The following is a 27,659-nucleotide window of genomic DNA, read 5'->3' as shown; positions in this document are numbered from 1 at the left end:
GCCCCTGAAGTCCACACAAAGACGTAGAAAACCGTCTTTTTTGCGGACAAAGAGCACTGGCATGGCATGGGTTGAAGACGAAGGACGGATGAAACCAGATGCCAAGTGCTCGTCAAGGAATGTATGGAGAGCCTCAAGCTCAGACTGGGACAGGGAATACAGGGTGCCAAGGGGAGGATGGGAGCCTTCCTCCAACTCGATCTTCAGGTCATATTCACGGTGTGGCGCGAGAGTATTGGCTTTACTCTTACTGAAGACATCTGCAAACTCGTGATAAGCCTTGGGAACAGTTGAAAGGTCAACAGGATCAGATGGAATAGAAGTCAAGCGCAACTCTGCTATAGTGGACAGATTTTCCAGGCAGAAAGTGATGGACCCATTGAGTCGGGTGGTCCGGGCGAACACAGCCAGACTGACGATCTCGATGGTGATTGCCTGATGGACGGATGCACACTGTGGGTTGGAGGTTGGATTCCCTTGCGTTGGGACTGGGTCCACAACTACGGGAGGAGAGCTCAGTGTGGTTGGACTGGATTGCTCAGACATCCAGAAAGTTATACTGCTCGAGACCCAGTCAATCAACGGATTGTGTCGGGTGAGCCAGTCATGTCCTAGGACGATAGCGCAAGAGCCATCCAACGATGTGACATAGCATGTCGTTGGAGTAAGCTTACCAGTGGCGAATCGGATGGGCAGGTTGACGGCTTGGGTAATCATGGAGTTCATGGTACTGTCAAACAAATGGAGTTGCAGAGGCACAACAGGGTACGTGGAGATGTGGTGTTTATTGACGAAGGATGTATCTACAAATGTGTCAGAAGATCCTGAGTCAATAAGAGCGGAAAAGTTTTCAGTCAGAAGAGAAGAAGGAAAAGACAGATTTTTATGGGGTTCAGACCCCCCAGAAGAAGAAGACAGAGCAGAGCCGGGAGCATTCTCCCTTGAAGCAGAAAGCAGATCAGAGCCGGGAGCACACTCCCTTGAAGTTGGAAATTGACCATCATCAGAACAAGGAGAAAAAGAGATTGGAACAGAAAGAGAATGAAGAGTGGATAGTCCAGATGCGTTCAAGTGCAGGACTCTAGACGTACGAGGAGGGTCACTATCTAGTTTTTTTCCTTGTCCGAATCCACCACAGAATCCGTGACATCCTCAGCCTGGGCTGCCCTAGCTTTGGCCACACAGGAGGACTTAGGACACTCTTTGGCCACATGCCCAGAGCACCCACAGAAGAGGCAGAGGTTGTTCTCGAAGCAACGCTGGCATTCTTCTTTGGTGAGCTTGCCACTCTTGTCAAGCTTTGAGGACAGATCAGAGTCAGGTTGCTTTCCCTTAGACTTTTTAGGGTCCTTGGTAGAGCAATCAGCGGAAGTGGAGGGGTCGGACGTGGAGTCAGGAGGGTTGGAGGACTTAGAGTACTTCGGGTTCTTGCCCGATTTCGCGTTCTGCTTGGAGGAGTTGGGTGAGGTAGCTCGATCTCTCGGGCGGTGCGACAACTCGCCCTTGCACTCCTAATATCGTCCATTGATATCTTGGGCAAGAGAGTGCATGTCATGCAGTGAGTGTGGCTTACCATAACGAGTGATCTCATCCTTGATCCTATCCGGCAACCCATTGTAGAAATGGTGCCTCAAGGCAACCTCACCATATCTGGGTAACTGTGAAGCATTGCAAGTAAACTCGACAACGTACTTGGCGATTCTGTGATTATCCGACATGGTCAGGGTACTTAGACGATGTTCAGCATCACCAAATGGGTCATGCAGGCCAAAGTTCTCTTCAAGTTCTCAGACAAAGAGTTCATAGTCGTCCATCCAGCATGGACGGCGACACGGGTTACTGTGAAGAAGTTCAGGCTTGAACCAACTCAGAGCAATCCCCTTGAGGAATGACGTGGTGTAGATGACTTTGGTATGCTCATTGACAAACGCTTGGGGGCGGTTCTGGAAGTTGAGTTTGCACTGAACAAGGAAGGTGCGGAGTTTCTGAGGGTCAGTACCGTCAAATTGGTCAGGCTCACAAAGCTTTGTCCTACAGCTGGGGTCTGGGGGTTGGCGAGTGGCAGTGGTCAAGCAGGACAGGGCGGCAATAGCGTCTGTCAACTGGGCCAACACATGGCTACCAGGGTCATCTGGCAGCTGATCCTCAGGTGGATCATCACCACCGTCATCACCACCACCACCATCACCGTCACCGTCACCGTCACCACCACCATTACCACAGTTGGGTGGGGCATCTGGCAGGTCTAGAGGATTAGTGGGATCAGGACATGGAGTAGGGTTACGAGAAGCTTCAGGGTCATAGTCATCAGCTTGGCTGTCCGGATCGACATCTCTCTCGACAGCAGCTGCCTCATCATGGTCTTGGAATATGGAACAATGAAATCGATGGGAGGGTGCAGGAGTGGAGGAGGAGGTAGGGTCGTCACGGTCAGCCATATAGCTTTGGAATGGCGGATGTTCAGAAGGGTCTAGGTCGTGTCTGTGCAGAAGTTCTTCAAGCGTACCGAGACCTGGAAGCCTAGAAGAACCAGGTTCAGTGCACATCTGTGAACGGGTCTGATAAGCTCTAGACATAGTTCAGTGAAACAATGATAGAGCAAGGAAAGAACGTAAGAGCGATTTGAGTCCGTATATACTGTCAGGAATGTGTCAGACGTGTATCTGGGTGACCCACGAGGTGCGCGAAGTCATCTGGACTCGTAAGGTCGGAGGGGCAGGACTTTAGCTTCAGTGACTTGGGTGGAGCGCTGCGCTTCGTTCTTACGTTGGTGTCCCAATTTCAGACAGAAGCCTTACAATGAGGAGAGGAGTCTAGAGGGGGAATCCAAGTCGATATACAAACTGAGGTACATCCGGTGTAACCTACATGCGTTATAAACACAAGTAACTAAATAAGACTGGCCCGGAAGGAGTGGCGGATCAAGCACAATATTAATGAATGAAGAAAGAGACAAATAGTTAATATCGGCAAACTTGGTCAACAAAAGGCAAGCAAGAAACAAAAGGAGGAACAATAGTCCGCAAGTGGACAAAAGAGAAAAGGCCATCCGGCCGTCTAGCAAGCCGTCCGGCTGGTGGGCAGACAACAACGAAGTGGGCAACCTAGGTTGGAAGGTACGCACGTGGGGGAGGAAGTGTGGATGAGGGTGACGGGTGGACGGATGATGATGATAGCGGGCGGGATGGGCCAAGTGGCACTAGGACACGTTGATGGAAGTGACAGATATGTCGGGTCGTGACATCACCTTCCATCTCATCATTGTCGGACGTGGGAGCCCATCTCTTGGAAGAGGTGGTTTGTCAGGGGACGGACCCTGGGTCCCCATGACCCCTCTCTCTATAGCCCACAGCCCTGTGTGTAAACACCCTATCCTAAGGCACAACCTACTGTGGGTAAGAAAGTGAGAAGAAGCCCGGCTCAGTGGCATTTGATATCTAAAGCTGGCAATGATGTCAATTCCATCCTAAGTAGACTTTTGGTAGCGACGTCATCACGTCCTTCCAGCTGCATTTGCTTCAGCAAGGTGGTGCAGGTAAAGAGATGGCAAAGCCACGCATTACTCTGCTTCATTCTTCACCTAATCTTGCCGAACTCCCACTGCCCACGATTGCACGGCGCTTCAAACAAGATACTTAATCCTATGCCACTTTTCACGCAAGTCACTCCATATCAGTCAACGCTCACCATAAAATCCGGTGGCGGAAATCAGAGAGACATGGTTCCTCAGAAAACAGAGAGCTTGCACGGTGATCGAGCCAAAGACCTTATTTGAAACCACAACAATCATATGTGTAGATACTGACAGCACTCCTTGCATATACTAATCTCATTGTCCTTGCACTGAAATGCTGAAGACACTGCCATTCAGTTTGAGGGGAACCGTCATAACAGTAGTAGCCTAGTCCAAAAGCAAATTTTGTTGTTGTACACATGTCCCCAAATGATGACAATGGGATACGAATATGGAAGAATGTCACTGGGGACGGGAGGATGTTTCGGAACATGGCATTAGAATGATTAATACTAGATATGACAACTACGTTGTCAGAGACCAGATTCGAGACGAAGGAGTGTCTCCGTAGCGGAGGGCTTTGGCCTCAGCGACTTCTGCCAAGAGCGCTGTGCCTAGTGACACGTCCGTGCCCTAACTTACTGACTGGCAATCAGAACCAAAGGGGGTAACTCTAGTTGATTTTATTACTGAGGGTGTAACCTATGTACAAGTGGGATATATATGGTTACAGCGAAGATGGGTCCGCAATTGGCAGAGCCGAACGGAGCGGAGCTAATGGGGTTTAAACATTAGCTGACTGAATATTACCGACGAGTCGGGTCGCGGGGTTAGCGGAAAGGCAGGCGATAACCCAGAAACGGGAAGGAGGGATAGGCCCGAAGGTGGGCTCTGCAGGGCAGGCGAGTGTATTGCCCAGCGGAGGCGGGGGTGCACTAGCGGACGTCGGAGCTGTCCGGAAGTCTTCGGGGCTCCGTACTTAGGGAGGTGTAGGTAATAAATTGAAATGAGGGGGTGGTGACCATCAAGGGGTACCGAGGGGATTGCGGAATATGGGAGCTCCGAGGTTAGTGAGGGAGGAGTGGAGTTAGACCGGAGGGATCGGAGGGACCGGAAGTCGATGGCCGGGGATGGATATGACATACGTGGACTTTGTTGCCCAGGAAGAACCTTATTACTTGGATAGAACTGAGATGCGTCTGCACTAGCGGTATGCAGTCTTTTTTTTACACCAGATGCAAGTGCTCTGAACTCTTCCAGCCTTTCTTGATCGTTCATATGCTTTGATGGAGGGTCTTCCCAGTACATGAGAGCTGGTTGAAGGCGTTTCCAGCCCTCAAGACCCCAGATATCCTGGAATAGAGTGACAAGAGCGCCTGGGGCCCATTTTAGCCCCCCGGTGGCAGGTGGTACACTTGCTTGGTTGTAGATTTCATAAGGCTTGCTAAATAAGCATCACTGAGAAAGAAGTACAATGGATCTTGCCCCCGCACCGATACCGGTCTCAACTTGAGGCACTTTCCATCGGCCTCCATGGAAGGAGGCGGAGAAGTGTGGGAGACAAAATTCATGTTGTACAGAAGGTGAGTCCATCCCCGTTCGTTCTCATGTGGACAGGTGTGATAGAAGAACCAGAGCAGTACCCACATCAGAGACTCTAAATCATCTACACCAGATTGTGAGTGTGTCTGCCCCGAATAAATTGCAACGAGTACTGCTTCCGACATGAAGGAGGATGTGCCCTGATCCAGAGGATTATAAAGTGCACAAGACCAAAAGTCTGGAACAACATACAGATAGCTTGGCTTTCTCAGTATCGTCTCCGTCCAATCTGTCAACACACTCAAATTCAAGATCACCCAACCATGCCTTGTTCTTTCCGTCACGAGTGCCAGTAAAAATGTTCCCTTCACTGACATCCCCGTGGTATAAGCCTATATCCTCCATGCGTTCAATTTCTGGGAAAGTGGGTGAGGACTGGGTATTGAAAAGTAACCACTGACACTGGGTCACTTACGCTCGACGATTTCCACCAATGCGTCAAAAATCCGCACAAGTGATGTTTCCTCCCAGATAGAAACCCCAACTCTATTGGTAATTGGCATGCAAGATAAGACACAGTCAGCGAGGGAGTGATGCTTCATATTCCTGAGTGTCGTGATATCGGTCTCAGATTGTAAAGGTCGGAGTAATCCATGCACAGAGAGCTCATCGTCTCCCACAATGAAATACTTTTTGTGCAATGCCTTCAGTAGATTGTCAACCCCTTTGTACTCAATGAACTCCAAAACCTCTCTATAGCGCTCTGCATGAAATCTGTCTAGCCAGGCTAACGTCTTCACCACACGATCTTCGCCGTTGACAGACTTACGGTGCAAGGTAACAATGGCATGGCCCACAACCCCGTGTCTCATGTGGAGGGCATGCAGAAGGCAGAGAGCCTCACGATATCTGGGAATGGACAGCTTCCGGTCCTCCGATGCAATGAAGTCCTTTGGCAGATCAAAAGAGAGATGAAATGGGCCAGTTCCCGGAGTGAGAAACCATCCGCATTTCTCTGGTGGCATCCTCGCGATGGATAAGGCTCCAGCCTCTATGTCAGTGGTGGTGGTGGTTCAGGTTTATTGCCTCGCGGCCCCGATGTGTCGTGGCAGTGCGACCACTCATACATTCAGGACACGGGCCGACAACTCCGTACACACCTTCTGTCATAACCGGACCATGACCTCCTCGCATGTGAACTTTACTCGATCCCTTCGTTTAATTATTTCATTTACCCTTTATTTTACAGCCCTCCATACTTAATAATCTACCCCTTCTCATCACCGCTCCCACAACTAGCTCGAGCCACTACACCGTGATAGGTGTCGCACGTTCCTATGTGCTTTCTACACATTCGCACGCTCCGACCCGTGAGACTTTTAAAGAAATTGGGCTCCCTTTGTCATATCGGGTTTGTCTGCCCCGGCCTACATTGTTCATCACTCCTTATTCAAATTCGATTCCGTGCCTCAATTCCGTTATTTTTTGCACGAATTGTATGCGATATACTACCGTCACCCAGAACGTCCATGGTCTCGCGTACAGAGAAGTTATGTCACACCATCCACCAAACTCTTTGTGCTAGACACACTCTGCACCTCATGTGGTCATCGCGAACATAACGACGCTGATCTTCTCTGTCCCGCACTTGGCCATGCATCAAGCTTGGTGAAAGGGGTATCGTTAAAGGACCCGCCCAACTGTAATCTCTGCGGTGGTCTTTTATGTCCAGGCGTTATTTGGTTCGAGGAGATCCTGCATGCACCACCTACGAGAAATTAATCAGGTCGCAGAGAACGCTGACGTGGTTGGAACGTCCTTGACGGTGTGTACAGTGTGGTCCCAACCATCCCGTGGAATGTCCGCTCAAAATCTATCGCCTCTATAAGTCAATCCCGCTACGAGATTTGCTTATGACGTTTGCGGAGCGTGGTGAAATCGTCACCGCCTCCAATATACTTAGAAAGCCCGGAGACGACGATTTTCTTTCCGGGCCTGTGCGATATGACGTACCGATCTCCCATGTCCATGCTGAGGGGCAAGGTATCACTACGCCTGCAATGGGACCGTTAGCTGTGTCCAGAGGTCAATACACGGCGACATCTGCTGGGTTCAAAACGATATCTGGATTCGTGTCCCACTCCGGAGTACCAAACGCTTTCTGCATCTTCCACTACTGAGTACGTTTTGTCTTGAAATGTCAAATCTAGACTCGCGATTAACTACATGAATGTTATCCTTCCCAAATTTTTTTTTATTCAGGCTTCGTGACAGCGATCAAACACAATGTTTTTCTGCAGAAAGTGCAGCAAACGCCAGAAGGGCTCTCCATGCGGCTGTAGCAGAACTATGAATTTAACCATTGAATCTGGGGGAATGTCGGAGAGCAGAAAATGTTCAGGCGCTCACGTAAATATCAATACGCCTTGGGGTATCCTAGCTTGTTAATGGCGTAAGTACTCGCGGAACGGTAGAATTAAACACAAAGCCACCCAGAATATTTGTCTGAGCCGATTCGTCTGTTGGTTTTTTTTTTTTCATACGCCCAATCGGCCAAAAACATTATTAGCCCAACGCGAAGGGCAGGCCACTTAACAACGAAGCAACGGCACCAGGACCGGTGGAAAGCTTGCCTGTATTCTGCTGGGTCAGTTGCAGGAATGGTCTCGAGATTCTATGTGCGATATTGTGGATAGCATCGCGGATCACAGCTCCTGGCCACTTTACCTTGATTTCCTCGAAAACGCGGGAAACTTCTGCTTTTTTATATTGTTTAACAGCGAATGCGACCGCTTCACCACCTTCGTAACCATTAATCTCACCCACGGCTGCTTGTAGGGGTTGTACACATCGAGCTATAAGAGCAATTCTATAGCCCCGCTTTCCGGAATGACGACCGGAGCAATAGCGGGAGAAGATTGGGTATAGAGATTGTGGTGGATCTGTTGGCGTCTTAATTTTGCTCAGTACACGCATGCACTTCCAGTGTTCAGTCGCCATACTATTTCAGGAACCAAAGCTACTGACCACACAGATTGGCTGCAATGAATTTGAGGCTTTGTAGTGTCAATCGCAGGAGAGTTCACGGTCAAACCTAGAGTACTTGGGAATAGTGGTGTTGTGGAAGGGATTATGATGTCACTAGTGAGGAACGGCGTCTGCTTTGCAACGTGTGGTAATACTGTATCCAATTTGATGCACAGGCTAGGATAGGAATAGCAGGCTAGGTGGCCCTCTAGACTTAGTAATGACGCTGTCGAATACTCGAATACTTCACTGGCGTTCCATCGGGCCTCCACGAGTATCACGCGCACAGAAGGTAGACTGAAGGCTTTCAGAATAATCCAGGTCATCGAATAGCTGGGACAGCTGGCGCATCCGAAGGTGTTGTTAGGTCATTCGTGTTGCCGTACGAGTTTGGGAGTGCAAGCGCCGTCAGCCAAGGCAGCGAGCCTGGAAGCATGTATGTCAGCGCAATCATATCCGAAACTATAGCCTCTAGAGCAAGTTGGAGGGCGAAGAGAGAGCATATGCAAAGGATTGTCTGCCACTGAGCTCGTTGTAGAAGTGGGGTTTTATTGCACTTTTGAACATGAACAAGGATATCTGCCAAGCAGGGTTGTCCTTACTTGAACGCCAAAATCGGACACCAATAATCACGGCGGTTTCGTGCCGGGCAATATCAAGTGTCAGGGCAAGCGGCGTTAATTTATCGCTCCATTAGCGCGCTTCCTCATTCAATCTAGAGTGCTAAGTAATTCATGTTGATCGATTCACGAAGCTGGACATAGTAATCGACATCAACTTCCTAATTATGATCCGGGTGGCGCACGGTTGCGGAGCCGGTCCACTCCAGGGTTGGGACCAACCTTATTAATTCACTATCCCGCTTACCGAACAAAAGTTTTCGGCAGGAGAGGACAGTCAGGTCTTCAAGGCAGGGAATCACTGGAAGTGCACATCATGTCTGGATTTCGTCATTTGATGAACGACATCCAGTAGTAGCACTGGTCATGTAGTGCACAAGTGGTTACCAGGAGACATGACAATGCATATCTATCTAGCCACGAGATGTGGTAATACAGCGCTGGTCAAACACGGGTCGTACCTGAACTAGGAATGGGCAGTCATCATAGGATTCGAGACAGCGAAATTTGGTTGGGTCATAAAGTGTTGGGAACAGCACGCGGTAAGCTAGAATCTGACTTAATTAAGTGGACCAAGTGGCCGCAGCGTTCGACCGCCAATTGACTTGGGCTTCGTCTCAACCAATTTGCATCATCGATCGATCCTAACCTTGACATCATCCGTGATACAGAAACATAGATCAGTACAACACCAATGAGAAAAAATTTGTTAAAGGAAATGGATACGATATTAGGATTGAAAGCTGCAACTGTGATTTGTTATGGGTGTAGCGTGGCCAACCCTGTAAATATTTTTTCGATGGTTTGCAAAAAATTGAGGTTGATGTCGAGCCGAATATACCAATTCAAGCTTGCCTGCCATGTGCAGGCAGTAAAGTGGCCGATGCAATGACGAGGAGAACATGCTCAAATCTGGACCATTTGTGCCTCAGAATGACGTCCGAGATTGGTAAGAGCATTATGTAGATCCTTGAGCGAGTTGGCCAATTTTGGGGCATATGCTCCTGGGTTAACAGCAACTAGCTGGCGGTAGAGTTTGACACTTTCTTCGATGAATGGGAGTGCCTCCGAGTGCCGTCCGAGATTGGAAAGAGCATAATATAGATTGTTGAGTGACGCGGCCAAATCCGGGGTGTATGATCCTGGGTTAACGGCAACTAGCTGGCGGTAGAGTTTGACACTTTCTTCGATGAATGGGAGTGCCTCCGAGTGCCGTCCGAGATTGGAAAGAGCACCACATAGATTGTTGAGTGACATGGCCAAATCCGGGGTGTATGATCCTGGGTTAACGGCAACTAACTGGTGGTAGAGTTTGACACTTTCTTCGATGAATGGGAGTGCCTCCGAGTGCCGTCCGAGATTGGAAAGAGCACCACATAGATTGTTGAGTGAGCTGGCCAGGGTGTATGATCCTGGGTTAACGGCAACTAACTGGCGTCGGAGTTTGACACTTTCTTCAATGAATGGGAGTGCCTCCGAGTGCCGTCCGAGATCGGAAAGAACATCATATAGATTGTTGAGTGACTCGGCCAAATCCGGGGTGTATGATCCTGGGTTAACGGCAACTAACTGGCGTCGGAGTTTGACACTTTCTTCAATGAATGGGAGTGCCTCCGAGTGCCGTCCGAGATTGGAAAGAGCACCACATAGATTGTTGAGTGAGCTGGCCAAATCCGGGGTGTATGATCCTGGGTTAACGGCAACTAGCTGGCGGTAGAGTTTGACACTTTCTTCGATGAATGGGAGTGCCTCCGAGTGCCGTCCGAGATTGGAAAGAGCACCACATAGATTGTTGAGTGAGCTGGCCAAATCCGGGGTGTATGATCCTGGGTTAACGGCAACTAACTGGCGTCGGAGTTTGACACTTTCTTCAATGAATGGGAGTGCCTCCGAGTGCTGTCCGAGTTCGTCAAGGGCATAATATAGACTGTTTAGTGACCTAGCCAAATCTGGAGTGTACGAACTTGAGTCCACAGAAAAAAGAAAACGGCAGAGTACAGCAGAATCGTTTGCTGTCTCATATGCCTCCTGGGATCTTGAAAAAAATGCGAAATTCGGCGGAAGCTGGGTAAGCACATTAGCCAGTGCACTAAGAGGCCTGTGGTCAATAACCAACTAGAAGACCATGAGGTAGTTTCTTTAACACAATTCATAACCCGTACCTTAGTCCACTCCGGGAGCAATGAGATACTGACATAGCGTTCCATCCGCACACAGACTTCCACCCACCGAGTTGCTTCCTGACTCAGAAACAAACCAACTGACCCAGCAAGCTCCTCTGATGGTTCCTTGATTCTATTTAGGTGGTGAACGATGTGGTGACATGCGTAACGAAAGTGCTCAGATAACTCCGATGGAGGAATGGGCGGCATGTCTTCTTTTTCGGACAAGTTTTCAATCAGTCCTAAGCCCTTTACAGAGCAGAGATCCTTGTTCAAAATCTCGGTACATCGCAGGGCGACCCTGGCATTCTCCACCCCCACAGCTATGGGAGTGCAACGAGAGCTGATTGTTTGGGGATCGATCCGATTGACGATAAAATCGCGGAAAGATTGGTGTAAGATGCGAATCGGAACGTAGGGATCCTCAACTCCTGAGAGCAGAGGTGAAAGTTCAGCCAACGCATATCGAACAGGAGACTTGAGGAAAGGCGACAAAATTGAGTCCCAGGCTGTGATGGACAGAGGCTCCTGAGCAACGAAGATTGCTCCCATCACGATTGGGTAATCGTGCGCAAATTTTTCAACCTCCCAAGCACACTTCTTCAAGATGCTTGTATACAAGTCTTCCATCATCTTCTCAGCAGGGACCTCTGGTCGTTTGGCACCAGTGTCAAGCAGACTTTTTAGTGTCCCCATAGGATCCTGGTTGGTCATCTTCATGTAGCGAAAGATGGTGCTGATCCAGATAAACAACCCATTTGCTCGTTCCGAGATCTCCTGCACCATTTTATCCTCATCCTTAAGATCACGTTGTAGATCCTGATGTAATTTCTTTAGCTTTTGCAGCTGGAAGTGTATGAATCTAGCACAGTCCTGCACATTGGCCTCATCCAAGAGATCAATAGTGAGTCGATCAATAGGGTAATTGGGGGAGAGGTAGCGATTGACGAGATCAAATTGTCTCGATGTGATGAAGAATTTTATGGAAGATGGCAGCCTGGGCACTTCATCCCCAAGAATTTCGGCAAGGGACTCGAACGCATCTTTGTCACATTCATCTAAAGCATCGATGATGATCACCATAGGACGGTCGGAAGGCGGAGGTTTATGGAGTAGAGATGGAGCCACCAATTTCTTGAACTGCATCGCAAATGAAGCTGTTGAGAGACTAGGGTCGTTTCGAAGAGCAGAGGTAATGAAAGTGCGATAAACGGGGTCATGGTCTGCCAAAGCTCGAGCCATGCCACTGAATAGAAAATCAGGCCGCGACCGTTCGCCCGCTTTAAAGAAGAAAGGAAGTAACAGGGTAACGTCCCCTTCGCTGGCACATCGTTCTGCTATCGTGAGTGCAATCGAAGTCTTCCCAGCACCGGCCACAGCAGTCAACAGCATCAGCCGGTTCTCGCTATCCCCAGTGTTGCGGCACCATGCCATGATACGCTCAATGAGATCAACCCTAGTGTCTTCCAGGCAGGCCTGAGTGGAATCATCATGAGCAAGATGAGGGTATCGGAGACTATCGAGAATTTTGTCTTCGTGTAGACGACGTTCTATGGCCGCTAACTTGGCGCCAGTTATCAAGTTCGTCCTAACCTGCATCGGCCGGAAATCAGAACGGTTATGGAAGGATACTGTAAGGAAAGCTACCTGAAACGATGCCAATGCTTTGTCAAAATTTTTCTTTAGGTCGTTAATTCTTCCCGGGTCTCTCAAGTAGGAGAATGTTTTTCTGATAGTCGATCGTTTCTCTACTTTTTCCCGTCTTTCAATTTCGGACTTAATCTTCTGTAGCGCGCTGGGACTTGATGTCAGTACGATATCAAAGACCACGAGAACGGACAGACTCACCTATCAAGCTCTGTGGCACTTTCCACCCATGGCTTTGCCTCTTCCGCTGATACATCATCGGACTTTATGGCTGAAGATACGTTGGCCATGGTGGTCGCTACGTATTCACCGAAATCAGTCCATTCCTTTGCGTTCTCCTTGAGCTTCTACATGGCGCAAACCAGCGTGAGCTTTCATTCGTGGACATAAATCATTACCAACTTTAACCTCATCGTAGATGAAGAGCGCAGCACTAGTCGCATCCTTTAAGGGTGGACACCAACCTGCGGTAGCATTGACACCTCTAAGAGTTAACACCGCCAGGTTACCCCCCGCTGCAAGGAGATCATTGGTCTTTTGCCTCGGGGTTTCGGCCTCTTGCTGCTGCGACATAGTCGATAACAGACAAATGGATGGAGGAGAGAGCTTTGGGCGCGCAACGCACGTGTGAGCCCCTAATCGCTCAGAAGCTAGAGCCACGAGGGCTATCTTATTATGGAAGGAAGGATATGATATATGCATTGACTATTTGGTTGACGCCATACAGACCTCTGATCCAGTATCAGCGGCGAATTTTAGCAGTGGCATGACCCAGTATCATGCCGCCTAGAACTGGAAGCAGGATGAATGTTATTAGGAATAAGAACTAGATATGAACGAGCAAAGACTATGGGACGTCATATCGAGGCACAGAGAGTGGGCGGTAAGCGCCGGTGGGGCAGGCTGGGATCCAGATTAGCCTTTCATCAGGGTCTTGGAGTGCAATCAGCTTTCACATGAGCTTTACTAGTAGGATGCCGCTAAGTGGCCGCCTCGGACAAGTATAGAGGCTTGATACTTACCGCTCTGATCCTATTATCAACCACGGTGCTGAAAACGAACCTGCAAGCCGACACATCGGTAGCACCAGTTTAGAAAGCAATGCGTTCACAACGGAAGCGACCTTCGGCTGATTGTTGTTGTTGTTTATTCTGGATATTTAACCTGCAAACTGTAGGCTGCTCGTGAGAGCGCCAAGGGCAGGGGTCGAGATAAATACACAAAAATAAGGTGAGAAAATAAAGAAATAAGTCCGATTCGGGTGTCCTTAATCTCTCTGATAAGGCGTTGCCCAAATGCTGCTCCACTTTTGAGTTGTCGTGTTGGGTTGACCGTTTTTAGGTGTCGGGACCTTCGGCTGATCCGTCATTGGTCGATGAGTTCGGCCAGCTCCGACGCGGTACTGTACATTCTCTTGCCGATGCTCTTTCGCCAAATTCTGGCGTCTTTTGAACCACAGTGCAGCAATTAGCATTCGTTTTCACTGGACATCTAGGACTACGCCATCTAGCTCGAAGTTGTCTTTTATAACACCTCATACCGAGTCTATGCTAGCAGAGGCTGGCAACCTGCCTACCTCATACCCATGTCAATCACCATGTCAATCTTCCGGGTCCAATTCTTTCAATATCTAGGCTTGACTCCAGTCGACACACAACCGTCCGGTCGTCCTCACTCTGGCTGAGAAACCCTGACGCAATTTCGTTGGGACGCTCTATTCCGTATCCCTGTTAATTCACCAAGTGTGAGTGCGCACAGAGAACCTGCCCCTTACACGTCCAACCCATGCAGGTCTCCATGTGGCACTCTTACTCAGGCATGGGTTTTGTACTCACAACGCCCGGAGATCGAGCCTGACTTCCAACCTTGCCGACATGTGTCGTGGGACCGCTCGACACCAAGTGGGCGCGTTGAAGGGTCCCACAGCGGTTGGGCCGCGGTTCGTTAACGCGACGCCGGTTCTTGCTGAGGTGCACACAAAACTCACTTCAGTCCAAGGAGCTCAACCAATGATGATGATCCCTGTCAAGTGCCCTGCCTCTGGATACAAGCAGGCAGAAACGACGGCGACCGATTCATATTACTGTACAAGGCCTCCACCGATGTCTCATCGCCATCTTTTTTTGTATATTACCGTTCTGCTATGAGGTGGTTGTGTTGGAAACATAGGCTTATTCGTATCTCCTTTTCTTCCGCGAAACTTGGGAACGGGTCCTTAAAACTCCCGAAACGTTAATTTTTCGGGACAACCCATCTGCGCGTCGGGTCGCATGTGTCTGGCCAGCGTGTTTTGTAAATGCTTTCGGTGGTTCGCGTACCTACATCTCAATCGTCTTTGCACTACGCGCCAAACTATCTCCGGCCTCTTCTGCCTTCCGCCACCCACTCGTAATCAACCCCCGTGCTTCGACCTTCCTTTCCTATCATACCCGATGCTCTCGTGCCTCTTCGGCGAACCCGCACAAGAATAGGCGCCCAATGTCAAAACTCTCTTGCAAACTTCACGGTATGGAGAGTAATCATAGTTGCGGGGATAAAATGCCGTGATGAAAGTGGTCGGTCAGCAGAAATGATTGCACGATTCCAAGATCAAAACAAGGGTCCCAGACGACACTCCTACATCATTCGCCTCAAAAAGCGATGCGAAGCGGACAGCAATGGACCCGAAGGCTCCAATCCTTGAGGACCATTCGGACTATCAGCCAATATTTTCGATTTACATCAGAGACGACGCTCTTCGGATAGAACGTCCATATAGCCCGTTGTTGTTCGGGATAGGAAAAAGATTTTCTGGATTAAGCGGTAGAAGGTAGTTACACTCTAAATGAGTTGGTGATACTGTCGACATCCGTGGCCTTGGTCCCCACTTTGAGTCTCGTGAAATCGGAGGATGACCGGGATCAAATCGACGGTTAAGTGCCCCCACTCAACAACATGTAATATCCAAAACTAGCAATGATGTCAATTCCATCCTACGTAGACTTCTGGTGGAGCCGGCATCACGTTCTTCTTCCAGCTACATATGTTTTTGCAAGGTGGTTCGGGTTAAGAGATGGCGATGCCACACATTACTCTGCTTCATTCTTCGCCTAATCCCACTGTCCATGATTCCCTTGACGATTCACTTGCGCTTTGAGACAGATCGCTGTATCGAGTGCAAGAATACGGAGATACACCGCCATTCATATTCGATTACCAGCTTGTCCCAGAGTCTAGAAGCTCTATCACTAGACATCAATAGATGCACATGAATATCATATGCAAGTAGCACTGGTAGTCAGATCGATCCACCGACTGGGCGAGTGACATAACGTGAAGAATTCATGGATGAAAGGGAGATTGTTGAGGTTCACACCGATAGAGCCGAAAGACTACGCTCTTGAGATCTCCATACATGATATAATTAGGGGGGCCTTTCAGTTACACCAACCCTAGGAACCCCAGTGGTGAAAGGCGAAACAGATTAGTTCAGTCAGTACTATACTAATATGCCTTTCGGGTCGAATTCTTTCTTGTAAGTCCAGATAACCATTTGGCTGGTTGAGACGGTCAAAAAGAAGATAGCAATGGAGCTATGGGGTAATTAATTACCCTCAGCTTCAGAGTCGCAATCGTCCCAGTGAGGCCGGAATGAAGAAACACGAACCAATGGGAGAGAGAGAGCGTGAGAAACCGTGAGGCCAGCCAATGAGAGATCACGAAGCGACTCACAACCAATCAGTGCCCGAGCTTTGGGTCCTCTAAACAGGCCTGCGTGGAAGCAATACACTAGCCTTTTCTTACTGTCTTCGAAAGTCCATACTGGGAGCTCAGAGGCAGGGATGCAAGCACATTTTCGCACTCCAGATATACCTGGAACTCTGGTTGAACCAGAACACGCACATCATCTTCGGGAACTGGTAGCCTCGTTGTGCCGTGTCGAGCATACTCGGTAGATATCCACGACTTGCTGTAGTAACCCCCGAAACGTTCGAGGCAAACTCAACACTTAACACTTAGATTCCCCGGCTCTCAGCCTGTCAGCTTCAAAAAATTAGACATTGAAAGGTTGCATAAAGCAGAGTATGTCATAGTTTGTCCTACATAGGCGCTTAAGTCCATATCTGAGTCTGGGGCGTGTCACTGTGCTCAAGCTACTGGGTATGCGAAAAGTCAGACGGGATCCGAGTGCTCATGCTTATAGTGCCGGTTCAAGCTGGACAAGAGATTTGTCTGGTAGGTATTTACCAATGATCGCTCTCCAAGTCTGCTCATGTCCCGTTCCCATCCAGATCGACCGTAAGAACGCGTATCGAATCGTTCCTAACCTGTACTTTCCCCACTATGGAGACAAAACTAGACCTCTCGGTCACACACTCCTCGACGGAGAACTGGTACTCGATGTTGACGCTGTTTCCAAACATGTGAGTGACGGATGTGCGTTTGTCTGAACTTCGTGAACAATTGGTTTATTTCTTAGCGCAGGAAACACTACGTTTCCTCGCCTTCGATTGTTTAGTATGTGACGGCACCAACGTAATGGACCGAATATTGGAGAAACGATATGGGGTAAGAATGCTCTTGTGCGTCACATTCGTCTTTTTACTAATGATTCGCGCGTCTTGGCAGAGGCTAATGAACTTTGTCATCGCGCCACACCAGAACATGTTAAGGGAGCTCCCTGACATGGCCCGAAACAGGCCATTCGAGTATGTAATAAGCTTGGAAATCATGCCCCCTCTCTGACGCGTATCAGCATCCAAGGAAAGAGAATGGAGCTCTCCTATTATGTGGAAAAAGTATTGAGGAGGACATCCCCCGATTAAAACATGGCACCGATGGCCTTATCTACACATGCGTTGACACCCCTTATGTGGTGGGCACGGATTCGAATTTGTGAGTCTTTTTCTATGGTAATTTTTTTTTGGGTCACATAACTGAATCCCTTGTCAGACTTAAGTGGAAGGAACCATCACAAAACAGTGTCGATTTCAAGTCAGAGCTCAGGTTCCCTCCCAGCCCTAATCGTCCGCAGGAGCCAGATTATGCTGCGAAGCCGGTATTCCTTCTCAACGCCTTTCACGGCGAAAGAAGAGGGGCAGCACATTACGAATACTTCGATATAATGGAAGTTGACGATGTCACTTGGGACAAGTTGAGCAAATTCCCCACATTATCACTTTTAAATTTAAAGGGGAATGCTGAGCCCCGCCTTGCGATTGCAGAATGAAGACTACGGGCGAGCAATATGATGATCGTATCGTCGAAGTCGCTTGGGACATGAAGACCCAGAATTGGACTTTCTTACGGTTCCGAGATGACAAGACGGATGGTAATCACATTAGCGTTATTCAAAACATTCTGGAGAGTATCCGTGATGGCGTTGAGAGTCCCGAAGTAGGTTTTCTTTCAATAAGTTGATTGCATGTGGGCTCAGCGCAGGGATCGCCAGCTTATTAGCTGCGCTGCTGCAGTGAAGGTTGCTTGGAAGGCAAGAGCAAGTGCCAAATCCAGTATGCAACACCCACCGCCGCCGCCGCCACCTCCACCTCCTGTCCTACCACCATCCTCTAACGGTCGGCCAAACGACCACACAGGACCCATCTACAGCAGAGTTGGCGGTCCTCTGAAAGCCGGCGGATTCGTGCGGTAATGCACGGTTGCATTGTGTCATTCCCCTTGGGATTTGAGATATTTAATAGCCTCATAATACGCTTGTCCAAGATTGTATTAGGTATATTGGTAGTTAGGAGACAAGTCGCAGTCATGGGTCCAAGATGATACACGTATGCGGTTCTATTCACTCTGAGGTCAGCCTGATCTGGCAGTTTGACGAGGAGGATAACGTCATATCCACCACGTCCCAGATTCGCAGGCACACCGGCAGTCTCATCTAGAGCACTCTCGGCCAATAAAGCACGTCGTTCATCAGGCTCATCGGGAACGAGATCGACAGAGACGGCTGGCACGTTGGTGGGCTTGAGAAATGAGGGTGGTTCCGTCAAATCATTGAATACAAACTAAAAGACCGGATGTCAGCAAAATCGGGCCGCAAGTCCCTTGCATGAGCATCGACGCACTGTTCCGTAACTGAGGAAGGGAGGCCGTCAGATGAACGCTGACTAGCCGAGTGGAGGCAAAACTTACACGAGTACAGCAAATCCCAGAAGCTGCAATAGAGTTGAGGGCCAGAGCAGGTGTTCCCAGCCAAGGAACAAGCTAACAATCCAAATCCCAATCGTACGACACGTATCGGCTGTGCTCCTCGCAGTTGCATTTACATGCCTCGTCACACCAGCCCAAACGCGTTGAAGAGACCAATGGAGATGGCTATGGCGATCGAGGTGTAAAGCACAGTCTCGTTGTGGATAATTTGGTCCCAGCCAGCAGCAAGATCGAAGAAAGTAGAGTAAGATTTATATTTAGTAAGAATTGGAAAGGCGAGCAGGATTGTGAAGAATCCGAAAGCGCCTTCATATCCAACCGCGAGTAGGGGGTGCACAGAATAAACATGCATAATTTTTTCCTCGACAACGAACTGAGTGGCAGTGCTTTAGACAGCGTCAGGGCTTGAAAAGTATCATATGTCAAGAGTTCACGTACAATATTTGCGCAAAGAGGACGAAAAGAATACCTGACATTTCCCCAGTGAGCTGGATAAGGCTGGGGCGTAAATAAAAAAAAAAAGAACATACCGACGAACACCGTCGCAGGCTCCGAAGTTCCCTCACTGCTCATCATACGAGCTAACAGCTGATGTATACCCTCCGAAGAATTTGGGGCATCATTCTTTGCGAGGGACCCAGAAAGCCCGACAAGGGACACGCCTGCCATGACAGTTAACAAAGAAAGCCACCTATACAGCGAGATGTCACTTGACGGTCATCAACACGGGGATGCCAGCGACTCACTGGTATAGCCACAGATGACGCCTCAGGAACATCACAGAGAATAATCCTACCCAGAGCACAAGCGCACCCCGCGTCATTTGGTAAATCGATACCGGTGTGTATAGAAGCCCAACATTCATGAGCTAGCGTAGGCGTGCATGAAAATCACTGCATCTACGTTATTTGTCCACATACTGTAGTCCCAGTTAAATCACAAGCAGCCGGGATCCAAAACAGCCACGGAGCCCAACCCTTCAGTTCTTTCGGAGCCGGCTTAGAGTCTATGGACTCCGTGGTTGGTGCATCCTCCTCAAGCTGTATGAAGGAAGAGTTTAAATATTTCTTGATAACGTTATAGGCTATCGGGATAAAGCCTGCAATGCGAAGTCAGTATGCGGTATTGGTGCGCCTGCTGAAGACCGAAACACACAAAGCATCTGAAATACTGCCAGGATTAACCAAAAACGCAATGTTTGAGATTTCTAAGCATAACTGACTTCACCAGCAAACATCTGGAGGTTTGCCACACCGGCTGCTCGAAAACCACGTGTTTTCGGGGGTTGGGGTCGTCACAATTCGCGACGCATTGCATGTCTTGATATTTCGAAAACAGCGAGTTTGTGCTAGAGAAAAGGTGAAAACATAGCCTAGTGGGGTGAACCAAGCGACCAACCATCCTACGAAGGGAAAAATAGAGATGAGCGGGAATTACACCGAAGTGGCACAACAGGGGTAAGGTGCGCATTCACTGCAGACACCATCATTGCACAGCACCGATTGATGAAGGCGATAAGGTGCAAGGTAGAAGCTTACCGGTCAGCAGCATGCCAGTGATCAAGAAAGGCACGAACAGCTTGCCCAAGCGCTGGTTACTCGCCATGGTGGTTGTTTAGCGTTTGGTGCGCAGTGTGGGAACGGAATGTTAATTTGTCAGGGTCAACACAAGTCAACAGAACCCGCTCATTCTCGTTTCCTGTTATGTCGAAATCGACGGTGTTTAGAAGACTCGCTGTTTACCTTTCTTCGCTTCGCGAGACTGAGCATGCGATCGTTCACTTTACTCGCCACCAGTGTACTTCAAGACGAAGGAATGTTTCGTCCAGAATGGTATAAGATTGGCCGACTGTCCTCGAGACAAAAGTGCAAAATTAATCAAATACAAAGATGATGTGTAAAATGCGTGCAAGGAAACGAATGTCCATAAACATGCAAAAGTGATGAATGCGGGCATCTCACAGCCGCGTGCAGACCGTGCAGTTGAGGCGAACCGTACTTCTAAAGATAGCAGCTGGATGGAGGGCGTTAGTAGTTATACAACGATCAATGATTACCCAACACTCACGCAGTGCTATTGCTCCAATAACGATAGACATCGCGATCACGTATACTACTCCGTATTTGATGACCTGCAGGTCCGCAATTAGGATCGGTAAGACGTGGTAAATGTGCTGCACACTCACAATGCACGGCGCTGTCGTTTCTGTTTCATGGAGTAAAGGGGAGCTCGGATCTGCTTCGACGGTCGTAACCAGACTGTGGATAACGAAATCAGCGAATGCGACTAAAATGCAATTTCCAAAGCATTACGAACAGAGCACTGTAAAGAGGCAAGGTCAGAGTGCAGTGTTTCCAAAAGGGAATCAAGGCACTCACTGGTAGCGTGGACACGGTCAATGTAAGGGATAAGGACGGGTGGGGTGAGAATGAGCAGAAGGAAGTGAGCCAGAAGCATGTCACCACTCCATAACGATAGTTCCACAATCTTGACTAAAAATTCACGAGCCGGTTGAGACATGATGTGTGCGCCAAACCCTCGTCCGATCCATTTTCCAGTCCACCAAGCTTGATTCGTTTCATCGTGTTTAAACTCACGGGTAATGCAGAAACCAATCAAGAACTTCTGAATCGCCCGCTGAATAGCGATGGTAGCGATAACACCAAGGACCGCATGTGATGCATCCCAAAGCTCAAGGAACCACTGGGGGCGGACATCAATGGGATGCAGAGCGATGACAGGATTTGAAACTTACGAGGAATTCGAAGAATGCGACCAAACCTAAGGAAACGTGGTATGGTCAGTTCCAAAAGTCCAGAAGTCAAACGGACCGAACGAACCGAAGAGCGCCAATCCGTGAGCAATGGACGCCATCACTGATCCAAACCTCACACAACAAGAGTTGAGCATAGGTCCCATTGTTACCGATACGACGAAAAGGGCGATTAAAACTACCGCATTCCATGCAAGAGGCCCAACTGAGACAACTAGGAGTCGGATTATTGGACTGGTGTTGGGATTGCTGCCTTTGGTTGGGAAAGACTTGACGAACATATAACAAAGCGCAAACATGAACGCGCCAAGCCATGGAATAAGGATCTCTGAAATAAGACGAGCTCGGAAGCTCGCGCGCGGAACATCTCCTGAGAGCTTTTCAGAGGGATGTCCAAGACGCTTCTTCTTGAAACCTGTGATTTGTGTTCGGGATAATCGACAGTATCCAATCCATGAGTTGGCGTGTGAGCGGGAATTTCCTCGAGACATCCAGCGCAAGAATTCGCGGTAGTCGATAATGAAGTCCGCAAAGGAAAATTGATGAGGGTTGAAGACGAATGGGGCGATGCAGAGGGCCAGTACCGAGACCCAGAAATAGACAAGGTGTGGCATCCAAATCGCCATGGTGGCGTACAGGAGCATGATAAGAATACGCATGCCCATGTAAATACTTGGGCCGGCGAATCGCGAGTACAGGATAGCGAAAGAGATTCGGGTTGTGGCAAAACCTCGGCCAGTAGCGATGTAACGAGCACCTCCGAAGGTCAAGTTAGAAAGGATGGAGTTCGTATAGATCTGTGTAGAAAACACTTCGAAAATCGGGGACAATGACAGAAAGTGTTTTGCGAGGCGAACAAGAGCACTGCCTGTTCCTCTCTCCACGAGTTCTAAGTGATAAGATGTAAAAAATGATCATGCCAACGTCTAAAAGGCTCTCACCTTGGAGGAACAGCGGCAAGAACGCAATAAAGAATACGAGGAAGATACTGACAATACACCGGCGAATCCAATCAAATACGGGGACAAGATTGTAGCACCCTTGCTGTCCTCCGATAAGATTTCCTTGAGAGTTGTACTGGCAAATGGTGAGCTGCTTGTTTAAAGTGCCAAGGAAGACAACTGGGATCTTTGTGAGTAACACGAACCCAAGTGTGAAATCATGACATGATGATACTCACGAACCACAATGAATATTTCCACAGATTTGATGACCAAGATATTGTTGATATGGAATCCAGGATGGCCGTAGTAGAACGTCAAGAAGCGGTCGATAGGTAGTTGAGTACCAAGGTAATAATATTCCCGACTGAGCATTTGCTCGCCCATACCAGTACCAATCTTGGTCTGGAAATTTAGGATAGTACCGAAACCAAGATCTCGCCCTTTTCCACACTGATAGTACTCCGATTGCTTGATGCATCCCCCGCGCGCGAATGCATTCATGCCAGCGAAAATATCTTCGTTGAGATGAAGGCCTTTCTGTGCTTTGGAAATCCCTCCACGAGTGTTCATGAAAGTCGCATTGATGAAATCCGGATGACCATAGTGAAGCTTTCCACCGACCCAAGCTAACGCTCGGGCGGTAAGAGTACCAAAGGTTTGTTCTTTTCCAGCGGCAATGTCACCGAGGATACCAATGTTCTCGGAGAAGATATACTCGCGAGCCCAAGGATGGCAACGGGCGCCTTCGAGAACTCCTTTTGACCCCACTGGGCATACGGGTTTTGCTGAGATAGATTATACGTCTCAAACTCGCCGAGCACGTTACGAATTTTGAGGCACTCTTCGAGGTAATTGTCCTGATTCGCATCTATGAGCTGCAGGAACTCCCCGCGGTAGAAGATGATGGCATGATTTTGGTTATCCGATTTCCCATCGCCCAAAATGGGGTTACCAGGCAGCTCCACCCGAAATTTGGGCTTACGCCTCCCAGTTTCAGGTATGACCTCCGAATGACCATCGATAAGTGCAGAAAACAAACGGGTTTCACCACCTTTAACCTTGGATGGTTCTTCATCGAGGTAGGCGATTTGTAGGTCAGGATAAGCACGAAGTAAAAACTCCGCATTCTCCATTTCCTCCTTGTTGAACTTGGAGTACCGTTGCATCGAAACACAAAACCTAAATTTCCGCCTCGCCATACGCTCGAGCTCTTCTTCCAATTTGTCCGTATTGCCACCGTACAGTCGAACCACTTCAGGGTTCTCGACTCGGTAAAGAAGTTTGATCGCTTTCGCGTAGTTCATCATACCCGAAACGGTGCGGTATAATGTTTGAGCTCGCAACGATGCCCAGATTCGCGTGCGGAGTGTGTATTCCGGCGATGAACTCTTGAACCCAATGCAGTAAAAGGGCAAATCGTCCGCCTTGCCTTGGGAGGATTTTTCAGAAAGGTCCTGCCCTTCTGATTGGGCTTCTTCCTCAGACAAGATTTTTGTATCCTTAACGAAGTTGTCCCATTCGATCGGATGGAGTTGCTTCAAATACTCTAACAACGTGACGCGAGTATTTTGATCCTCCTCGCGAATGATTTCTCGTAAGGACAACAGAATTTTTTCGGAATAGTGCGGAGTAAGAACGGTGAAAGTTGGCATGGCGTCCACAGGAAGGGGCTCAGGAATGGCGGTAGTGAGGGACTGTGCAAAGAATGAAATTCGCCGTTCTGCTTCGCTACCCAGAGGGTAGAATTTCCCTTTGTATTGGGAATCACTATATGAGAGGAAGAATGGTGGTGCACGAAGCGTTCTTCTCCCATCTGGGCCTTGGACCTGATGATATAGCAGACGTTGGACGTGTTCGATGGAGAGTAAATGTTCCCGATACATAGATATGACAATTGCGTTCCAGATTTGAGAAACGAGGACCTTACAAAATGTAATTAAAAACCTATCATTCGCTTGCTCGAGAGCGTTACCTTGGGTTTGTATTTCACCTCCATATCTCCTGTAGCCAGAAGTTTCGCGTAAATCCGTTTCGGCAACCGTGTAAAAATCTCCGACCATGGAGTCCAGATAGACAAGCCCAAGGCAAAGGAGCGGCCAATACTGAACACCGTATTCCAGATGATGTACCAAAGATACGTATCCAAGAAAAAGAGAAGGAGGTCCGTCACAAACATCAGAGCCAATGTAAATGTAGCGTGATTCGCGCACAGAAGACTACCAAGGATTTTGTCCGAGCACCGTTGAATCTTCATTCCAACCATCACGGTGATGGGATTTTTGAATGATAGAATCAGGAAAAAGTAGGATTCCACGAATTTGCACCCAAAAACGAGGACCCATAGAATGTAAGATGCTGTCCGCGACGTGCTGTCCAGAGCCGGGTAACTTGCAGTGAAAGTCTGACTGGCCAAATATTTCCGTGATTTGCTCGAAACTCGATCACCAAACATTCGCCCAGAAGGGATAATGCCAAAAGCAGCGGTTACAACAGCCGAGATGAGGAATTGAAGGACACCGATAATGAGAGGTATTTTGCTTGTTGTTCTACCTGCGTCTATAATAACGACCCAGATAGATGGTCCAGCAGTAAGCGCCAAAGTTGCTAACAGAAATAACAGCCGGGTCGAAAGATGTGACGCGTTGTGCCATGTAGTTGGCACGAGGGTGAATTCACAAAGAGTGGCGATAATCATGATAAGAGTGGCAATACCCCCTCCAAGCGCTGATGCCGACCAAATCATGGCAGGTGTCGGCTCCGTCCCATCAAATTTCCTGTACATAACCTGGGAGTTATAGGCAACGAAATAGCAGAAAACGGCGATGTGAAGGACCCATATACGGTTGAAGTGAACGGCAAGTTGTCTGTATGAGCGCTTCTCATAGTAAGTTTTAAAGAATGTGGCCTGCCAATCTATTCTGTCGAATTTAAGAAATCGTTGGGCTTGTGACGTGTCAATTAATCGAGACTGGAGAATGGTGAGTTGTGAAATGTTGGACTTGAGTGGAACAGAGTTTCCTCACCCTGTCTCTGAGCACAATGCGCCCTAGACCCTCTGGATACCAGAAAAGTTGATTAACATCGTCATATCCAATAATCTCAGCGTGATCCTTTTCCCGCCGAACAAATTTGCCGTCGTTAACCTCGTATCCCTGATCACGGAGAAAGGTGTAAAGTGGCTTAATCACGTTGCTCAAATAACGACCCTCGGGAACCTCTTCTGTCGAGTCCTGGCATTCGGGGAACGGTAATAATCGTCCGCGCATTTGAAAATGAAGCAAAGGCATTCAGGTACAAAGCGCACGTTCGCTGCTTCGCCCCAGCATAGGAGAAAAAGAGCAACCTGTCGAAGACGGTCATAGTCACTCATGTTGTTCATTGCAGAACGCCAACGATCAATTGCAGCTATGAGTTTCGAATCCGGCTGGGCGCCTTTAACGATGGTTTTCGCCCGTTGCAACCCTGGATTATTTGCCCGACCGATAGAGTCGTCAAGATCAAGTTGGGCGGCAAAGTACCATTTCCGATAGTTAGCATGAGGACCCCCGATATAATCAGCATGAATGGTTGCAAGGGCCTGTTTGGGTGTCATTCGTGATGCGCGACTGTCTAGCAGTTGCATCAGGAAGTCAAACTAAACGCGTGGTTCAATAAAATGAGAAGAAATTTTGTCTTGTCGAATAGCAAAATATTAATACGCACAACGTTCCGCATTGACTCTCGCTGAAAACCAAACTTTGTTTGCAAGTCCCAAAGCGTGTCTTCGATTTCCTCGGTTGAGAGTGGGACCTGGCGCTCGGTGGTCCACGCTGGATAAGGTTCCACCGTCCCCGACCCAAAGGCGGGCGGGCCTTCCGAGTGCGAGTCATAGGAAGGCGCCGCTGAATGCTCACTTGGTTGAAAAAATGGATTTGTCTCGGGAAGAGAGAGCTCAGGGCGACTATGGTTGGATTCTGGAAATAAAATCAGTAATTCTACGCAAAATAGCAACTTCGCAAACAGCATACCATAATCTTGGAATTGTTGGACACTAGGATTCATAAGGTGAGTGGTAGATCCTGTGTAGAACGGTTGTTGCTGCAGACGGTCGTCATATTCTTGCTGTCGGGGAACGTATGAATTTGATGGCGGTGGAGGTTGAGGCCTTGCCCCAAACATATGCTGCTCCTGCGACATTGCGCACGCGAGCAGCCTTGCTCGACGCAAGATTGACTGGCGAAAGTTGATTAAGCGGAATGATGAGGATAAAGGTTGTTGTGTTTGTGTTGGCCCAGATCGGATGCAAACAATTCGGCCACGCTAGTTGATGGCAGTGACAATCAAGGGCCGCTCCTGCTACGGCCGACGGGCTTTGGTACATATACAGGTCTCTGTTGGTTGTATGCGTTTCAACATTGTCTGTGACGTTCTGGAAAGCCCATGGCGTCAGATCTGCCCTCAATTGCAACTCGATCACTTTCAACTTGTCCTTACATCCCAACACGGTTTGAATGCACTATGTTGTCTCCTGTCGCACGGGCATATAATGATAAACAAACAATACGGTTGCTCGATGCGCAGTTACATGCTGCGACGACCTAGCCCCGTTGTGGGCTTCATTCGCACAGCATCGACCCGACCCTTGTCGCAGTGCAAACACAGCCAGCAATTTACTTAAATGACCGAACCAGTTCACAGACCAGACACCGCTTACGTGCTTCTCGAGAACCTTTGTCTCACTCACGAGTATCGCCAGCAAAAGAATGTTACAGACACAACAAACACGATGATGATGATGATTTCATTTTAGAGTACAGTTGCGGCCACGCAGAGACAAGAAAAGTTTCTGGGATCGTGAATTCTCATGATAAAAGCCTCAAATCGTCGTATCAATTCCAATCATTCTCCAAATTTAATTTCTTGTGATGTGCGAATGCGAAAAATTTGCGCGCGGCTAAAACGTAGGCGTTGAGACTAGACTCGAATTCAATAGTTCTGATAGTGTTATGAGCCCAAATTGAGTTGCTTCCGACCCGACTGCAAGCGCCCGGCGAGATTTAGAAGCCGAGGTTCTCAGGTGCAAACGCGATCGCGCGATTGCAATGTTCAGATGCATGTCCATTGAATACAATCCGAAGGTTTATTAATCGGACTTGGCGTATGGATGCATGCCGCGAGGGGCTGACTGGGAAAGCAGCCGCATGGGTAGTTAAGAAGCAGAAAAGCCATGCACCGTGCAGTATCAGAGTGCAAGGCTTATGGCAGCTATGGATGACGTTCAAGGTCATTTTATTCTTTGGGACCAAG

At 48.6% G+C, this 27,659-nt stretch overlaps 8 protein-coding genes across 8 annotated transcripts; 1 reads left to right on the top strand and 7 right to left on the bottom strand.

Annotated features, from left to right (window-relative positions):
• Positions 1-4,851: 4,851 nt before the first annotated feature.
• Positions 4,852-5,900, bottom strand: EI90DRAFT_53860 (uncharacterized protein). The gene is made up of 4 exons (XM_039067757.1): positions 5,886-5,900; positions 5,532-5,830; positions 5,309-5,472; positions 4,852-5,256 (listed from the first exon to the last, which is right to left on the bottom strand). The coding sequence occupies exons 2-4, from the start codon at positions 5,656-5,658 to the stop codon at positions 4,903-4,905; spliced, it is 645 nt and encodes a 214-aa protein (XP_038924059.1). The 5' UTR covers positions 5,659-5,830; positions 5,886-5,900; the 3' UTR covers positions 4,852-4,902.
• Positions 5,901-7,565: 1,665 nt separating this feature from the next.
• On the bottom strand, positions 7,566-8,165 carry EI90DRAFT_3028510 (uncharacterized protein). Its single transcript, XM_039058069.1, has one exon. It carries the CDS (start codon positions 8,054-8,056, stop codon positions 7,622-7,624), a length of 435 nt encoding a protein of 144 aa, XP_038924058.1. The 5' UTR covers positions 8,057-8,165; the 3' UTR covers positions 7,566-7,621.
• A 1,437-nt stretch (positions 8,166-9,602) lies between these two features.
• EI90DRAFT_53747 (uncharacterized protein) lies at positions 9,603-12,590 on the bottom strand. The gene is made up of 3 exons (XM_039067754.1): positions 12,513-12,590; positions 10,866-12,453; positions 9,603-10,818 (listed from the first exon to the last, which is right to left on the bottom strand). Exons 2-3 carry the CDS (start codon positions 12,297-12,299, stop codon positions 9,610-9,612), a joined length of 2,643 nt encoding a protein of 880 aa, XP_038924057.1. The 5' UTR covers positions 12,300-12,453; positions 12,513-12,590; the 3' UTR covers positions 9,603-9,609.
• On the bottom strand, positions 12,532-13,359 carry EI90DRAFT_53824 (uncharacterized protein). Its single transcript, XM_039067756.1, has 2 exons — positions 12,915-13,359; positions 12,532-12,859 (listed from the first exon to the last, which is right to left on the bottom strand). Exons 1-2 carry the CDS (start codon positions 13,212-13,214, stop codon positions 12,710-12,712), a joined length of 450 nt encoding a protein of 149 aa, XP_038924056.1. The 5' UTR covers positions 13,215-13,359; the 3' UTR covers positions 12,532-12,709.
• A 2,974-nt stretch (positions 13,360-16,333) lies between these two features.
• EI90DRAFT_3143311 (mRNA capping enzyme, catalytic domain-containing protein) lies at positions 16,334-18,144 on the top strand (the record flags this gene model as incomplete). The annotated part of the gene is made up of 10 exons (XM_039065004.1): positions 16,334-16,443; positions 16,512-16,574; positions 16,646-16,727; positions 16,784-16,915; positions 16,977-17,060; positions 17,121-17,200; positions 17,292-17,387; positions 17,445-17,645; positions 17,717-17,888; positions 17,929-18,144. 10 exons carry the CDS (start codon positions 16,334-16,336, stop codon positions 18,142-18,144), a joined length of 1,236 nt encoding a protein of 411 aa, XP_038924055.1.
• Positions 18,145-18,433: 289 nt separating this feature from the next.
• EI90DRAFT_53336 (uncharacterized protein) lies at positions 18,434-19,966 on the bottom strand. The gene is made up of 7 exons (XM_039067746.1): positions 19,812-19,966; positions 19,577-19,755; positions 19,403-19,524; positions 19,187-19,347; positions 19,095-19,125; positions 18,639-19,042; positions 18,434-18,581 (listed from the first exon to the last, which is right to left on the bottom strand). The coding sequence occupies exons 1-6, from the start codon at positions 19,816-19,818 to the stop codon at positions 18,781-18,783; spliced, it is 762 nt and encodes a 253-aa protein (XP_038924054.1). The 5' UTR covers positions 19,819-19,966; the 3' UTR covers positions 18,434-18,581; positions 18,639-18,780.
• Positions 19,426-20,414, bottom strand: EI90DRAFT_3028486 (uncharacterized protein; the record flags this gene model as incomplete). Its single annotated transcript, XM_039058068.1, has 3 exons — positions 20,194-20,414; positions 20,170-20,172; positions 19,426-20,004 (listed from the first exon to the last, which is right to left on the bottom strand). Coding segments are annotated over exons 1-3 (212 nt in total), but the record flags the coding sequence as incomplete, so codon positions are not given.
• A 66-nt stretch (positions 20,415-20,480) lies between these two features.
• EI90DRAFT_3028484 (1,3-beta-glucan synthase) lies at positions 20,481-26,667 on the bottom strand. The gene is made up of 14 exons (XM_039058067.1): positions 26,381-26,667; positions 26,076-26,326; positions 25,620-26,007; positions 25,397-25,593; positions 24,346-25,341; positions 23,111-24,295; positions 22,610-23,087; positions 22,371-22,550; positions 21,488-22,318; positions 21,433-21,437; positions 21,035-21,359; positions 20,849-20,914; positions 20,724-20,768; positions 20,481-20,669 (listed from the first exon to the last, which is right to left on the bottom strand). Exons 1-14 carry the CDS (start codon positions 26,547-26,549, stop codon positions 20,614-20,616), a joined length of 5,172 nt encoding a protein of 1,723 aa, XP_038924052.1. The 5' UTR covers positions 26,550-26,667; the 3' UTR covers positions 20,481-20,613.
• Positions 26,668-27,659: the final 992 nt, after the last annotated feature.

This window comes from Cantharellus anzutake, assembly GCF_015039405.1.
Source record: "Cantharellus anzutake strain C23 chromosome Unknown EI90scaffold_1, whole genome shotgun sequence".
In the NCBI taxonomy this organism is placed as follows: Eukaryota; Fungi; Basidiomycota; class Agaricomycetes; order Cantharellales; family Hydnaceae; genus Cantharellus; species Cantharellus anzutake.
The sequence above is the reverse complement of the archived record's forward strand: the minus strand, read 5'-3'. Positions and strand labels throughout refer to the sequence as shown.